Source organism: Panthera uncia, chromosome D4, assembly GCF_023721935.1.
Source record: "Panthera uncia isolate 11264 chromosome D4, Puncia_PCG_1.0, whole genome shotgun sequence".
Lineage (NCBI taxonomy): Eukaryota > Metazoa > Chordata > Mammalia > Carnivora > Felidae > Panthera > Panthera uncia.
The window spans coordinates 56,710,480-56,728,022 of record NC_064807.1 but is presented as its reverse complement, the minus strand read 5'-3'; the positions used below and the strand labels follow the sequence as shown (position 1 = coordinate 56,728,022).

At 39.1% G+C, this 17,543-nt stretch overlaps 1 protein-coding gene across 3 annotated transcripts in view; it reads right to left on the bottom strand.

Moving 5' to 3' along the window:
- MELK (maternal embryonic leucine zipper kinase) overlaps positions 1 to 17,543 on the bottom strand; it is a 53,902-nt gene that overhangs the window by 15,846 nt on the left and 20,513 nt on the right. For all 3 annotated transcript variants that reach the window (XR_007456863.1, XM_049626498.1, XM_049626487.1), the window contains exons 5-8: positions 13,696 to 13,818; positions 8,799 to 9,030; positions 5,379 to 5,475; positions 3,607 to 3,775 (exon numbers count right to left, since the gene is read on the bottom strand). Coding sequence is in view for 2 of the 3 variants with exons in the window: in XM_049626498.1 (XP_049482455.1) it covers positions 3,607 to 3,775; positions 5,379 to 5,475; positions 8,799 to 9,030; positions 13,696 to 13,818 (621 nt within the window). In the remaining variant the exon portion in view is untranslated. The remainder of the gene's footprint in view (positions 1 to 3,606; positions 3,776 to 5,378; positions 5,476 to 8,798; positions 9,031 to 13,695; positions 13,819 to 17,543) is intronic.

The window sequence follows — 17,543 nt, the reverse complement described above, 5'->3', positions numbered from 1 at the left end:
CATCCCAAAAGGTGCCCTCCTCAATACCCATCACCCACCCTCCACTCACTCCCACCCCACATCAACCCTCAGTTTGTTCTCAGTTTTTAACAGTCTCTTATGCTTTGGCTCTCTCCCACTCTAACTTCTTTCTTTTTTTTTTTCTTCCTTCCCCTCCCCCATGGGTTTCTGTTAAGTTTCTCAGCTTCTGCACAGCAAAGGAAACAACCAACAAAACTAAAAGGCAACCAACGGAATGGGAAAAGATATTTGCAAATGACATATCGGACAAAGGGCTAGTATCCAAAATCTATAAAGAGCTCACCAAACTCCACACCCGAAAAACAAATAACGCAGTGAAGAAATGAGCAGAAAACATGAATAGACACTTCTCTAAAGAAGACATCCGGATGGCCAACAGGCACATGAAAAGATGTTCAATGTTGCTCCTCATCAGGGAAATACAAATCAAAACCACACTCAGATATCACCTCACGCCAGTCAGAGTGGCCAAAATGAACAAATCAGGAGACTATAGATGCTGGAGAGGATGTGGAGAAACGGGAACCCTCTTGCACTGTTGGTGGGAATGCAAATTGGTGCAGCCACTCTGGAAAGCAGTGTGGAGGTTCCTCAGAAAATTAAAAATAGACCTACCCTATGACCCAGCAATAGCACTGCTAGGAATTTACCCAAGGGATACAGGAGTACTGATGCATTGGGGCACTTGTACCCCAATGTTTATAGCAGCACTCTCAACAATAGCCAAATTATGGAAAGAGCCTAAATGTCCATCAACTGATGAATGGATAAAGAAATTGTGGTTTATATACACAATGGAATACTACATGGCAATGAGAAAGAATGAAATATGGCCTTTTGTAGCAACGTGGATGGAACTGGAGAGCATGATGCTAAGTGAAATAAGCCATACAGAGAAAGACAGATACCATATGGTTTCACTCTTAAGTTTATAATTTTTTAATGTAAGAAATAGGTAGAAGGGCGCCTGGGTGGCTCAGTCGGGTAAGAGTCTGACTTTGCCTCAGGTCATGATCTCGCGGTTTGTGGGTTTGAGCCCCGTGTCAGGCTCTGTGCTGACAGCTCAGAGCCTGCTTCAGATTCTGTGTTTCCCTCTCTCTCTCTGCTCCTCTCCCACTTGTGCCTCTCTTTCTCTCTCTCAAAAATGAATAAATAAACATTAAAAAATAAAAAGTAGGTAGAAAAAATGAAACAAATTTTCTAAAGCGAGGCCTGCAGTTCTGCAAAAACTTAAACCATTTAAAAGGGTTACAGATCCAAAGTTAGATCAAGTTTCTGATGTTAGATGTGTGTTAATGAGGACTATGGTTCTGCTACATTAGGGTTAAAAATGCTCAACGTGGATGATAATTTCACTCAACACTGGAACACCTTTGGTATGCCTGGGTGGCTCAGTCAGTTGAGCATCTGACTCTTGATATAGGTTCAAGCATGATCCCAGGGTTGTGGGATAGAGCCCCATATCAGACTCCACACTAAGCATAAGCCTACTTAAGATTCTCTTTCTCTCTCTCTCTCTCTGTCTCTCTGTCTCTCTCTCTGCCCCATTTCCCCACTTGTGCATATGCTCTCTCTCTGAAAAGTACAGCACAGGGAATACAGTCAAAAACATTTTAATAACATAGTATGGTGCCAGATGATAACCACACTCATCATGGTGAGCACTGCATAATGTACACAATCATGAAGTCACTATGTTGTACACATGAAACTAATGTAACATGGTATGTCAACTATACTTCAGTAATAAAAATTTAAAAAAAAACTGGAATACCTTATATAATAGAGCATTTCACGTATATTTCACAGAGGCAGCTTTATTTATGCATCCCGGCTCTATGAAGGTGCTGGGGTAGAAATTATCTCCAGTTTTTACAAATATGGAAATTGAGGCAGGCAGGGATAAAACGACTTATCCAAGCTACAAAGTACGAAGCTGAAGCTAGAACTCAGGTCTTCTCATTCCCAATCTGTGGTTTTTCTCCTACATCCTGGAAGTAGTGGAGAATCCCTGGAAAATCAACTAACATCTTAGCAGTTCCTACTGGAAAATGCATTCAGGGGCCAACCAATTTACACAGGTGAACATTTTTAGGGTATTATCCACTAGTATTTGACAACTGCTTAGCTTCTCAATAATGTATATGATTGGACATGTTTCCTTAATTTTCTTTATCTAATGTTTTTCAGGAAAATGGCACTATGGTTTTCTTAATTTTTTTTTTTTTTAACGTTTATTCATGTTTGAGAAAGAGACAGAGCACAAGCAGGGGAGGGGCAGAGAGAGAGGGAGACATGGAATCTGAAGCAGTCTCCAAGCTCTGAGCTGTCAGCACAGAGCCCAATGTGGGGCTCGAACCCATGAACCATGAGATTATGACCTGAGCTGAAGTCGGACACTTAACCGACCGAGGCACCCTGGCGCCCCAGCACTATGGTGTTCTTGATCCCAATGTCAGTGTTTGAAATATTTCATAACTGTCTCCATCTACAGAAATCTTAGAACAAAAGAACAAAATATACCTAATAAACAGCCATATGCAAAACTTTTCAGTACATTATACAAGTTCAACAGGCAACAGATATTAATGGATAAGTCCTATCTTCTTCCACTTTAAAACAGGACATATCTGAATATTCTCCCCGGAAGCACACTTCTATCCAACAGCTCATCATTTTCCTTCCCCAAACAGGCCCAGATTTGTCCCAAATGAGAGTCTCAGTGCAAAACCTGAAGAGACCCAGTCCCCAAATCACAGAGAACACTACCATCTCCTCTTCCCTCCTCTTGGAACATGTTTTTATTACAGCACAGAGTAATATCCCTGCCTGTCTTCACTGCCACTCTATGAGATCCTCAATGACATGGGCTATGTCATTTCCAAGTGGAGTCTTATTTATACCTTTACCTCTTACTTCCCCCAAACAAAAATGTCATTCATTAGATGTTTGAAGGAATGCTCAGAGAGAATCCAAGAGAGTAAGAAGTATTTTATATCTACTAATCACTTCTTTTTCCTTTCCTTTCCCCATTGAACATATTGCCCATACCACTGACACATTAAGCCTTTTGAAGCATGACAGGACTATCAAAGTTCCAAACCTCTTAGGCCTGTGAGGACCTCTCAGCCTACCTTCCCAGTGTGCTGCTCAGTATTTTCTTCACATACACCACACTCAAAGTTCAAATTCACTTCCCATGCATTCAAATATTTTGTGAGGGCCTACAGAGATATCCATGTGTCAGAGACTCTTCTACATGCCAGAGATATGACAATTAAGCTCAAGTCCCCATCCTTAAGGCAGCTCTCAGTTCCTCCATATGCCCCATGTTTCCCTGCCTCCATATTGCCTCTGTGATTAATCTCTCCACTTGAATATTTGGATTATAGTTATTCGCTCCTTGGAAAGAGCAAGTTTGTATAATTTACCTCTGCATTCTCAAAGCCCACTGCATCAAAACGCATAAAATAAAAAATCATTCATTCATTCATTCATTCATTCAGTACTTCTCTTGGAAAAGAAAAATAGTCTGGTTAGCAGCCAGCTTCTGAAATCCATACTAAAGAATTCCAGTGCACTTACCTTTAGTCTTCTTGGCCCATCTTTGGCAGAGCCCTTCCTTCTGCTCCTGGTAAGCACAGTGATAACCTTATCCAACCCCCTTTCAAGGCTCCCAAACACTTTGGTTCCTTTTCTTTTTGGAGTATCCTCTACGTGTGCTTGGTTGAGATCTAGTTCCACTGAGCGACATCTTAAAAAGAAAAAAAATCCATGAGTAAAACTGGGCCTCCTGCCAGTCGGGGCTGTCACAAGCCGTTCAAGTATGCCAAGGCGAATGCCAAGGCCAGTCCAGCTCACTACTCAGGAAGCACAAAAGCCATCTCCCACTGGAACACAGCCATCACCCCTCCCCTCAGCCAACTGCCCCTTGGCAAAACTATTTTTCCCCTAGCTTTTTAAAAAAAAATATACAGAAAAGTTGGGTGAAGAGTACAATGAACCCCATATATATATCCTCTTAGATTCAACAGTTGTTAATGTCTCACCACATTTGCCTTCTCTACATATATAAATGAATACATTAAATATATGCACATTTTTGCTGAACCATCTAAAGGTAACCCATCTGAAGATACCATGAGACTTCACTCTGAAACACTTCAGCACACATACCCAACAAATAACGACATTTTCTACATAACCACAATACCATCAAGAAAACTGATAATGCCACAGTACTGTCTAATATGTAGTTCACAGTCTAATTTCCTCAACTGCCCTCAAAATGGATCCTTCTTTAAAAAATAGCTATTACACTGGGGTGCCTGGGTGGCTCTGTCGGTTAAGCATCCGACTTTCACTCAGGTCATGATCTTGCAGTTTGTGGGTTTGAGCCCCACGTCGGGCTTTGTGCTGACAGTTCAGAGCCTGGAGCCTGCTTCAGATTCTGTGTCTCCCTCTCTCTCTCTGCCCCTCACCTGTTCACACTCAGTCTCTCTCTCTCTCTCTCTCTCAAAAATAAACATTAAAAAAAATTTTTTTAATAAATAAAAAATAGCTATTATAGGGGTGCCTTGGTAACTCAGTTGGTTAAGTGTCTGATCATGCCCCATGTCATGCTCTGTGCTGACAGTGTGGAGCCTGCTTGGGATCCTCTCTCCCTCTCTCTCTTCCCTGCCCCTGTCCCTGTTCATGTGCCTACACTATCTTTCTCTCTCTCAAAATAAACTTTAATAACATTTAAAAATAAAAATAAAAAAATAGCTATTATAGACGATGAGGGGCGTCTGGCTGGCTCGCTCAGAGGAGCATGCAACTCTTGATTTCAGGGTCGTGAGTTCGAGCCCCACACAGGACGCAGGGATTACTTAAATAAATAATATAAACATTTTTTAAAATTAAAAAATAAAGACAATGAAGGGACGCCAATGCTGCCAAACTGTCCATGTCCATACAAGAGGGATGAGTTTTCTTTGACACACCAGTTGGTATCTTTACTATATGAAGAACTGCTATCAGTGGATGTCTACACTCTACCAGGAGAAGCATCAGAAAAGATGAGCCTCAGAAAGGGGACTATGTGGATGGGGCCAGAGCCACTGTCTTCCCAAGCTGCTGTACGTTAAGATGCCAGTCCTACTGCTGAAGAGTTTCAGATTTCTTCCCCATGAGGAAGGCAGCAACAACAGCTACAGTAATGGCCATAGACCATCCGCATTCAGCTAGACATTTCTGCAGTCTCCGACATAATTTACACAATGGCTTGTTACCTTAATCAGGCTGATCATACGTGAAAAAAGAAAATCTGGCTACATATACTAAAGATCAAAGAATCTAAAAAACAGAACACTTACCGCCTCTCAGGGCTAATGACACCTGTCATTAACTTCTCTGTTCCTGCTGAATTTATTGGCATTTTAACTGGAGTTTCTTTCAGGCACTGGTTTCTGGCTATTAGAAAAACAAGAAACACAAACCATATGTAGCTGACATATTATGGTTTCAAAATTTCTGTCAATAATGCATACATCACTTATTCATTGACTCAGAAATACTGTAATCACTTGGCCAGTGGTGTTAAGGCTCTACTTATTTAAAGAATTATTTCCATGCGATTTATAATAAAAACAAAATCATTTTGGCTTTGCATGTGTGGCTCTTCTTTTCCTTCACTGCAAAACCGAGTCCATGATTAAAATTTTATTATAAATATTATATGACAAATTTAAATAGATCATATAAATACAGATTTTATGACTACTGATTCTCCTTTCTATAAACAAAAGTCAATCTGTATTTATACAAGGATCCAATTTGTGCTTTTAATTGAAAATAGTATTGAGAGGTATTCATTCAATTCTTTGCCCTACTCAACTCCTGTTAGGCAAAGAGAACAGTCCCCATGAAGGCTTGACAAAAGCTTTAAACAGTGTGAGCTTTTGTTATTTTTATATTCTAGAATATAAATTCTATTCTAAAATTTTGTGTTTCATTCTAGTAGGGTATTTGTATCCAGATAATTTGTGACAAATTCACAATAACAAATCTGGTTACCACTATTTAGTTAACTTTTTGTTTATGATCTAAAAGTTGCATACCCTTTAGAGGGAACAACACTTTATAACAAGTATATGATACCAAGTTTTTAAGATGACATTAAAGATTTTGTTTTGTTTTGTTTATGACTATCAGGACTATTTTCACTGGTTCCATGAGAACAAGAAAATAATATCTCTGAAAATATTTTCATCTTTGTATACAAGGAGTATCTACTATTATACATAGTTACTCGTTGATGAAGTATTGCTGACTGTATTGTACCAGATTAAGAAAAGTGATTAATGCTTATGTGAAAAATGACTCAGATGAAAGAAAGTACACAGCACTAATGGAAGCTATCAATCGGGGCTTTAGCCAGTAGCTTCTGTAGGTGGCTCTTATGTTTAAAGAAAAATAGCCAGTAATAACTTTAGACCAACACAATCTTTCTCACAAACTGAGAGGAAGTTTTCTATGCAAACTAATGATATATTAAGATTATAAATTCCAAACTATCCATGTTTCAAAACTTTCAGAATTACATAAAAAGTTAAAACACACAGGGCGCTTGGGTGGCTAAGCTGGTTAAGCATCCAACTTCAGCCCAGATCATAATCTCGTGGTTTGTGGGTTCAAGCCCCGTGTCGGGCTCTGTGCTGACAGCTCAGAGCCTGAAGCCTGCTTCAGATTCTGTGTCTCCCTCTCTCTCTCTGTCCCTCCCCCGCTCACACTCTGTCTGTCTCTCTCTCTCTCTAAAAGATAAACATTAAAAAAAAATTTTTTTAAGTTAAAAACACATAATAATAGAAGGAACTATAAGCATCAAAGGCTTAAAAAAAAAAAAGCCCTCTGGGGCGCCTGGGTGGCTCAGTCTATTGAGCCTCCGACTTCAGCTCAGGTCATGATCTCACAGCTTGTGGGTTTGAACCCCGCATTGGGCTCTGTGCTGACAGCTCGGAGCCTGGAGCCTGCTTCAGATTCTGTGTCTCCCTCTCTCTCTGCCCCTAATCCGCTCACAGTCTGTCTCTGTCTCTCTCAAAAATAAATAAACACTTAAAAAAAAAAAAAAAAAAAAAGCCCTCAATGAGTTAAAGTCCATCTTATCTCCCTACCCAACCCCGATTCACAAACGATACTGTAGCTATATTAACAAGTAACAGAAGAGAAATACCCCATTAGGAAAAAAATGCAATAGCAGCTACTACTAGTAACATCCGACCTTAGTATCCAAACGTTACCTCACTGAACCCTCATAACAACCCCAGGCAGCTATACATGCTTATCACACCAAACTAGCTAGCTTCACAATGCTGGGGAAAGTGTTGTTTGAGCTGATGAACGAGAGAATGCAATTAACAGAATAACAGAACTTCCAGTAAATATTCTGACAAAGTTGATCATAATATCTTTACAAGAAGTAGAGCTCTGGAACTGGCTATCAGGCCCATTAGCAAATTAGAAGCACAATGGCAGGACATGATTTAGCAGCACTTCACATGGCAAGGTCTTGGAGTTTGGGTTCATTAGGCTCTTAACATAAAACAAGAGTAGGTTACAATTGCTAGAAAAAAAGGCCAAAAAGGTTTAGGAGTCATTTTAAAAAGTGACTTGGGGGCACCTAGGTGGCTCAGTCAGTTGAGCATACAACTCTTGATTTGGGCTCAGGTCATGATCCCAGGGTCGTGGGAACGAGCCCTGTGTCAGGCTCCATGCTGAACGTGGAGCCTGCTTAAGATTCATTCTCTCTCTCTCTCTCTCTCTCTCTCTCTCTCTCTCTCTTCCTCTCCCTCTCTCTCCCTCTGCCCCTCTCCCCCACTCATGCTCACGCTCTCTAAAAATAACAATTTTTTAAAAAGTGACATAGACTAGATCACAATAAATAAAACCCCTTCAGGCTCTCTCTAATTCATTCTTTCTTTCAACAGATATGGCCCCACTATATTACCAGGCACTGGGCACCTACTAAGTACCAGACAATAAAGACGACCCCTACCATATACTATGCCATGTTGCAAAAATGGCAGACAGAATCTCTACTCTCATGATGCTTACAGTCTTATCCTGATGAGACCCAGCACTAGAAAACTGGGTTCAGTTCTAGGAACTGACAAAATAGAATGTGCCTAAATGAGGCCAGCAAGAAAACACTGAGGTGTCATAAAAGAAACCACTTAAATAATTGGTGATGACTGAGCTGATAAGGAAACCAAGGACAATGAGAAAGTTGTAATATCTGGACGCAGATCTAGATCTCTAGAAGGACATGACTATGAGTGCTTCTGAAATATGAGCAAGAGCAGGATCAGATACCAGAACTAGAGATCCAGATGAGTGAGATCTCAGGGCTCAGCAGAGACTTCAGTTTTAGTCACCATAAGTGGGGGCAAAGGAGAAAACAAAGTCTAAATCTGGATATATGACCTTGGGCAAATCACTCCTCTGAGCCTTGTGTTCTTCAGCTGTGAAAAAAACAGGTGGATGAAATGAGCTCTAACTTGCCTTTCGGCTTTGATATTCTATGATGCTATACTTCAACTTTACATATGTGAAAAAGAGAAAAAATATCAATAGAAGTTGACTAATATGCTTTCATTTCAACCAATGCAAATAATATAGGATAAAAAAAGCATAAATTCCTGAGGGCAATGCTAGCCATTTCCGACCTATTATGTGCTTAGATGGTAAGAAAAGAATTTGAAGGTACTTTACCAGTGATCAGTACATATAGCAAATACCTTTTGAGGGTGTAGTGTAATGATTTGGTGTGGAGAGTATTTCTCTCTTATGCTGGTTCTTATTAACTGGAGTCTTTGGCTCAGGAAATACAAAGCACTCATCATTCTTTACAGCAGACTTAGGTGTATATACATTCTCTTTGTTCTTTAATTTATTGGCAGATGCTCTGCATAATACTGGAGTTAATGATTTAGATTCCAGACCATTTGATTCTGTCCAATGCTTGGCAAACTGGAAAAAAAAAAGTTACTGGATAAAGCACAATGAAGAAGAAGAAAAGTCAATTTCTCTACAACATGCCTTAATCATTTGCAAATTACCATGCACCATTTTTACTAAAATGAAATACTCTCAAAAGGATATTATTGGCAATACCAGGAAGTTTAAAAATGTATATTCAATTCTCTTTAGTACACGTAGATCACTTTAGTCTGTTCTGACAGATCATTTTCAACATGTTTTAGTCTGAGTGTTAAATCAAACACACCCAGATCTCAGGCAATACTGAGAATGGTCACAATTAAATCCCTGAGGAATTGTTTCCCATGCCTAGATTCCCATGGTTTGTCTCTAACGTGTACCAAAAACTAAGTGTTTAGTGATTACAGCAGAAAAACCATGTTAAAATACTCTTAACAGAAATGTTGCATACAAAATATTTTTTAATCATTTTGGATTTATGGTTGAGCTTGCAAAAAAGTAAGGAAAATCCTCAGAGGCTAAACTAAGAAGAGGAGCATGAATCCAGAGATATAATAAAGGCTGAAGCTGTCCATTTCTCTAAGGCCATCTACCTACCACCTCGGATAACCGGCAGCATGGACGTTAACAGCCATGGAAGCCTTAGGCCTACGCAAGGTGGTAAGTTAGAACCAAAGTGCTCATGAAAAGCCAGAGGGGGCTATAACTAAAATGAAAGGCAGGGTGGGGTGGCTCGGTCAGTGAAGCATCCGACTTCAGCTCAGGTCTTGATCTCACGGTTGCCCCACGACCACCACGACAAGGCTTTGTCAGGCTCCCTGCTGATAGGACACAACCTGCTTGGGATTCTCTCTCTCCCTCTCTCTGCCCCTCCCCCACTTGTGGTTTCTCTCTCTCCAAAACAAATAGACTTAAAAAACAAAACAAAACTAGGGGCACCAGGGTGGCTCAGTCAGTTAAGCCTCTGACTTTGGCTCAGGTCATGATCTCATGGTTCATGGGTTCGAGCCCCACATCAGGCTTTGTGCTAACAGTGCAGAGCCTAAAGCCTGCTTCAGATTCTGTGTCTCCCTCTCTCTCTTCCCCTCCCACTCTTCCTCTCTCTCTCTCCCTCTCTCTCAAAAATAAATAAACATTGGGGTGACTGAGTGGCTCAGTCGGTTAAGCGTCCGAATTCATCTCAGGTCATGATCTCGCAGTTTGTGAGTTCGAGCCCCGCGTCAGGCTCTGGGCTGAGAGCTCACAGCCTGGAGCCTGCTTCAGATTCTGTGTCTCCCACTGTCTGCCCCTCCGCTGCTTGCACTCTGTCTCTTGCACTGTCTCAAAAATAAGTAAACATTAAAAATAATTAATTAATTAATTAAACATTAAAAAAATTATTTTAAAAAATCTAAAATCAAACTGTGAATTAAATATAAATCCGCCCTGTAAAGAGGACAGCACATCAATGTTGTCTGTCCTAGGCTTAACTCTGGAGAAGCAAAATTCTCCTTTAATAATTTGCAATTTTAGGGACCAAATTCATACTTTCTGCATGGTCCTATATGCATTCAAGGAAAATACAATCCCTAGCTCTTAAAAACCATTCCAGAGAATAAAAAAGGAACATATCCCAATTCATTTTAGAAGACTACTATAATCACAATACCAAAATCAGATGGATGGAATAGAATGCAAGTAGAGGAGAAGAAAGACTTTCATGCATTATTTGACATTGTTCTATATTGTCTAAATGTTTTACAAGATGAATGTATCCATGTGTAATGTCTGTAATAATAAAACTAAAATTTTCAAAAGAAAAAAAGACTTATATGAGACAGAAAACTATAGGACATTTTCATTTAAGAACAAAGAAGCAAAAATTCTAAACAAAATATTAGCAAACTAACCCCAGCAGTGTATTAAAAAGATAGTAAACTGGGCTTATATAAAGAATACAAGACTGGCTTAACATCATAACTATTGATATAACATATAACAAACTACATTATTTAATGTAGTTAATTATATCAACTAGTGAAAGAAACAAAAATAGATGATTTTCTCAATAGGTATTTTCTACAATACAGATTCATGACTTTAAACAAATCTTAGGGATGGATGCCTGGTGGCTCAGTTGGTTAAGCGTCCAACACAGGCTCAGGTCATGATCTCGCATATTGGTGAGTTCAAAGTCCCGCGTCAGGCTCTATGCTGACAGCTCAGAGCCTGAAGCCTGCTTCAGATTCTATGTCTCCCTCCCTCTCTGCCCCTCCCCTGCTCACACTCTGTGTCTCAAAAATAAACAAACACTATAAAAGAAAAATTTAAACAAATCTTAGCAGACCAGAACTAAATGAAAAACAGGTCTTAACTTGAAAAACACAGGGTGGGAGGTGCAGTGGAGAGAGAGGAAGGCTGACAAGGAGAAGGAGAGTGAGGGAGAGTGGGAAGGGGAAGGTTTAAGAGGGAAGGAGAGAACATACATCATACTTAATGATAAAAGAAGTATTCTTTTTTACAACTTGGAAAAACAGTGTCTGCTATATTGCTAGGTCTACTAAGTGCAGTAATAAAAAAAAACAAAAGATATTAAAGGTTTAAGAATTAGAAAGGAAGAGGGGTGCCTGGGTGGTTCAGTTGGTTAAGCATCTGACTTTGGCTCAAGTCTTGAACTCATGGGTCATGAGTTCGAGCCTCGTATCAGGCTCTGTGCTGACAGCTCAGAGCCTGAAGCCTGCTTGGATTCTGTGTCTCCCTCTCTCTCTGCCCTTCTCCTGCTCACAGTCTCTCTCTCAATCACTAAAAAAAAAAAAAAAAAAAAAAAAAAAAAATTAAAAAAATGTTAAAAGAATTAGAAAGCAGAAACAAAACTGCCACCCATAGATGATATACTTTGTACACAGAACACTCAAAAAAATACACAGACACATTATAAGAATTTAAGAGTTTAGGAAAGTTACTGAATATAAGATCATTCACAAAAATCAATTTCATATCTATACACCAGTAACAGATACAAAACTGTGATTTTAAAAGACCTACCACTCCCAACAGCAATAAAAAAATAAGAGTATTTAGGAATAAATCTAATAAAAATATAAGACCTTTCTGGGGAAATTTATAAAACTTTATTAAAAGCAATTAACTAAAACCTAATAAATGAAGAGATATACTATGTTTATGGATAGGGGGATTTGAGGGTCTAGATTTCAATTTTTCCCAAGTTGAATCTTAAATTCAATGCAATTTCAATTTTTGAGTGTATGTGAAGTTTGTCCAAATGATTCTAAAATGTATATGGAAATGCAAAGGGACAAGAGTAGCCAAGACATTCTTAAAGAAGAATTGGCCAACCAGAGAGAAGAACTATTACAAAATTAAAGTAATTAAGATGTGTAGTACTGGTGAAAAAAAATCAATAAAACAAAATATAGCCCAGAAACAGATACACTCCTATGACAACTTGATATATGATCAAAGCACCACTGTAGATCTGGTGGTGAAAGAATGGACTTTTCAATGTAGGAGATATAACTTTATACTCACCAGATGAGAAAATATTTAAATATTAAAATATTAAATAGCCAAAAATATCAAGTATTAATAAATATGTAAAGCAATGGGAACAGTCTTCTACTTCTGGTTGAAGTATACTTAATAAAACCACTTTGGGGAAAAAACTGGCATTATCTGTTAACGCTGAAGATACTCATTCCACTCCTAAGTATATATGTGGTAGCACTCTTATACATATGTAATAGGGGCCCTGCTGCACACAAGAGTTAGCCTAGCAGGTCCTGGATGGAAGCTAGGTAACCCAGCTTTTAGAAAATTCCCAACATTGTTGGGATAAGTTTGTTTGTATGGCTGGAGCACCAAACCCTGCTGTACCAGACTGTACAGACTACAAGCAGTGTGATTTATGATGAACGACAGCTTTTCTTCTAGAAGTCTAGAATTTCTGTGATTGTGACGAATTCCACCAACATAGCCTGTGTAACCAGCCCCAGTAAAAACTTTGGATTCTAAGTCTCTAGTGAGCTTCCCTGAGTAGAAACATGCACACCTGCTCCTGTATTTCACTGCTGTCAAAGAGAGTGCACTCTGCGTGGCCCCCTCAGAGAGAGTGGAGGAATAACATTCACTGTACATCCAATAAGTTCAACAAATGCCAAATAAGATTAAAAAAAAAAAAGATTATCAAAAGGAGAAGAAAACAGATCAGTTGCTGCTCTGAGTTGGGGGGAATAGGGAGTTGGCTACAATGAGGGACTCTAGGAGAGGGGGCAACAGAACTGTTCTTGATTTTGATGGTGGTCACAGGACTGTATGCATTTGTCAAAACACACAGAACTGCACACTAAAACAGTGTTAACAAATAGTTAACTATATGTAAGCTGTACTTCATTTTTGGAAAGGGGGAGGGGAGGGGAAGGGAGGGCAGGGGGAAAAAAGACAAGCGAAAAGAGGAACAGTAAAGTGCTCTAAAATGGAATCTTGGCTTTGTTCAACTTGGAAATAAATGGCTTCCCTTTTGTTCATATTCCAACAAATCTCTCATGTCTTCAATGGCTTAGGAATTCATTAAATTTGCAAGCACACACCCAATACCGTATATTACACAGACTTACTATACATACTCACATTAGAGTCTAGATGTTTTTATAATTTAGGCAACATACACTGCTTTAAATAGTAAAATAAATAACCAACCTGTGGTGTTTGTGGGGTGGTCACACCTATTGATGAACTGTCTCCACACCAGTCATAGTCTATCAATCCAGCCACATCATTTTCATCACTTGTTGTCATATCTTCTAGACTCAGATTCTTTGACTATTCAAAAAATAGAAGAACTCAGAGACAATGCCATCATGGTTCAATTTTTAAAAGATTATGTTCGAGGCACAGGGCAAGGCCCTGGAAGCAGAAACAAATCAGATAGTATACTAAAGGAGCTCACCGTCCAGCACAGAAAACAGGAAGTCAAAAAATGCCAACACAAATTATGAGGAGAATCTCTGACTGTCAAACATGTCTTGGAACATGTTTACATATATACTCTTCAGCCAAAGATAAATTTGGCTTTATTATCAGATAATCACTATAACACCAGAGAAACAACTCGACTGCAAATCTACAAATAAAAAAGCTCTGGGGTGCCTGGGTGCCTCAGTCAGTTAAACATCCGACTTTGGCTCAGGTCATGATCTCATGGTTCGTGAGTTCAAGCCCCCCATCGGACTCTGTGCTCACAGCTCAAGCCTGGAGCCAGCTTCGGAATCTGTGAATCCCTCTCTCTCTGCCCCTCTCCTGCTCACTCTGTCTCTCAAAAAATAAATAAATGTTTCAAAAAAAAAAAGCGCTCTAACAAAGTAGAAAACATAAAAGAAATGACTTTGAAATACAGGTTTCTTTTTTTGCAAATACATGCAGAATATGTAGCAATTTTTCCCAGTAGGAATAAACTAGCTTTAAGACAGGTCTCCTGGGGACAGAGTATTTGGGGTCCTGTGCTAACAATACCCCCACAGTCATTTATCTCCCCCGCCTCCATAAACTAAGGGTATACTAGACACACCCTAAATTCTAAGACTATGGAGTGTAATTGGATCTTTTATTTCTCCCTCCTTCCATTTCCGAAATTCAACATCTAGTTAAGCCAGCCAGACAATTTTACTTGAATTTCTCATACGTCACCATTTACTTTCCAGTCCCACTGCCACTGTTCTAATTCAAGGACACATCTTCTCAGACCTGAACTATTCAAACAGACAGTATGGTCTGTGCCACCAGTGTTTCTACCCTCTCAACCAGGGATGACAGAGTTCTCCAATTATCATCAACTAGAACTGGCTACATGGAGTGCTAGCCGGAGAAAAATACTAAAGCTAAATCTAGGCTCAGTGGAGAAAAGTAACGAACGATGGCCATCCCGAGCACTGCCATAGAGAGTAACAGCACACACACATCCCTAACTGAACAAGTCTATATACCACTGGATACATTTTTCAAAATTACAGTCCTGTCAAGTGACTTATCCTATCTTGCTCAAAAATCAATGGTTCCCATTACCTATAGCATAAAGTCTAACCCTTCTGACATGGCATTTCAAAGCTCTCTACAATCTAGCTCTCACCTACCCTCCCAACTCACTCCCTCCTTCTCTTCCTCTTACTTTCGCCCTCTTGACCTCTCAATCTTTAGCCAAACCAAATCTTTAACCAATCTGATTCCTGGATCAGACTGTATTATTGTCTTGCTGAAAATGCCATCTGTTGATTAGCAGTTCAGGATTACTTACTTTCTTATAAACAACACCTCAGAGAAAAAAGGGTGATTCTACCAAAGGGGAGAACAGTACAAAGAAACTATGTTTCAAGTTTTAATGATTTGCATAAAAAGCAGAAAATAACCCAAAATTTTATTTCTACACTATTGCTTATTATTAAAATATCTACCTACCATAAAAATTGATTCAATAATGCCCAAATAATTACACGATCAGGGTCAATGCTCATTAGTTGAAAGAGAAGAGTAAGTATCTTCCCAGATACTTGAATACTTCATAATTCTTAGAAGCAGGTGAATTGAGATTGGGCCAATCCAGATGTAAGAAAATTCAATGGCTTAGGAAAATATCTCAGAACTGTTAACAAAGGTGTTATAAATGTAAAAATTTTGCTGAAGTTTATTCTAGGTACAGACTTATCTAACGCCATTCTGCAATTACCTTGATCAGAAACAGAGTTCATGATTTTGTGTTCTCTTTGACCCCAAGATCTTCACTTCAGTCTGAAAGTTTAAAGGGTCTGGAAATGTGGGCAGGATGAGTGACAGGACAACTCATGGAGTCCATGGGTAAAAGATCTGTCTGGGCATGGTGTATTCACCAATCCAACAAAACTCTCCAAGAATAGACTAGAAAACCATCCCAGGAATGACATTATTTCACTTCAGAGATCCCTTTACACTTTTAAGTGTAGCTCCTGGTTCTTAAAAAAAACAAAACAAACCCGTACACTTTTAAGTAAAGCTCCTGGCACTTTTAGTGCTTAGTTTGGCCAAAAGACCAACTAGGGAGGAAAGGAGAGAGGCAGAGACTGACAGGGTCTGGAAGGGACATAAGATTCCCTATACCTGCAGCACATGATTGATAAGTGCCATAAAGAGAGATCTAGGGGCGCCTGGGTGGCTCAGTTGGTTAAGCGACCGACTTTGGCTCAGGTCATGATCTTGCAGTTTGTGAGTTCGAGCCCCGCATCAGGCTCTGTGCTGACAGCTCAGAGCCTGGAGCCTGCTTCAGATTCTATGTCTCCCCCTCTCTCTACCCCTCCCCTGCTCACGCTCTGTGTCTCTGTCTCTCAATAATAAATAAACATTAAAAAAAAAAAAGAGAGAGAGATCTAAATGAAACATTAAAGGAATTCAGGGAGGTCAGAGGGAGATTCAACACAAGATCATGAAAAAGGTAGCTTTTCTTTTGACATAATTTTGAGAGGCAGAGAAATAAAATCACCTCACACATAGTCATTTGGGCTATACTGGATTAAATAAAGAGAGCTAACTACCTCTCTCTCTGAGAATAATAAAAGTACAATTTCCTAGTGCTAGAATAGTTTAAATTGCAACCTAAATTAATCAGACTGATTATATTCCAAAGTTCCCACACGCATCCAGCAAAGGATTTGGAAGGCAGTATTTTAAACCATGGGAGGTAACAAAAACTCAGAAGATAGAGACTAATGGGAGTTCTTAGGAATGACATGGTGCTTCCAAAAATGTAAAGCTTCTCCATCATTCTAAACACTCATGACAAAGAAAAATGAGACAAAGGACAAAAGTAGAAAAAATATGGTCACAACAAATTCATACAAGGTATTTGAGTTATATGAGCTATAACTATTGCTCAAAACAAAAACCTAAACCATCAACATAAATGAGTATCAAAATATTCATTAAAGTATTTCATGTCATATAAAAGACAATACATCCTATTTTCAGAAATCTTACTCCCAATAATTTTTAAAAATTTTTATCCCCAACCCAATAATACAAGTGTCCTTTAAAAGCACTTGTATTAATTATATACATAAATTATATAAATAGGGGCACCTGGGTGGCTCAGTCAGTTAAGCGTCCAACTTCGGCTCAGGCCATGGTGTTGTGGTTCGTGAGTTCAAGCCCCGTCTCAGACTCTGTGCTGATAGGTCAGAGCCTGGAGCCTGCTTCAGATTCTGTGTCTCCCTCTCTCTCTGCCCCTCCCCCGCTCACACTTTGCCTCTCAAAACTGAACATTTAAAATAAATTATATAAATAAACACACCAAAAAAGAATGGAAAGTCATAGTAAAATAAAACTATATTATCTACAGGGAGTAGGTTTATGCATAAGTTCTATTTTCCTTTAGCTTATCTGTGACTTAAAATTCTTCTACAACAATCAAAAATTATTTTCGTGAAAAACAAAGGGGAAGAGAGGATTATTTCCATGCCATGTTAACTTTGAAATTTTTAGAGTTCAAGTTCTGAATTTCCCATTTTCCTCACCAAAAATATCTA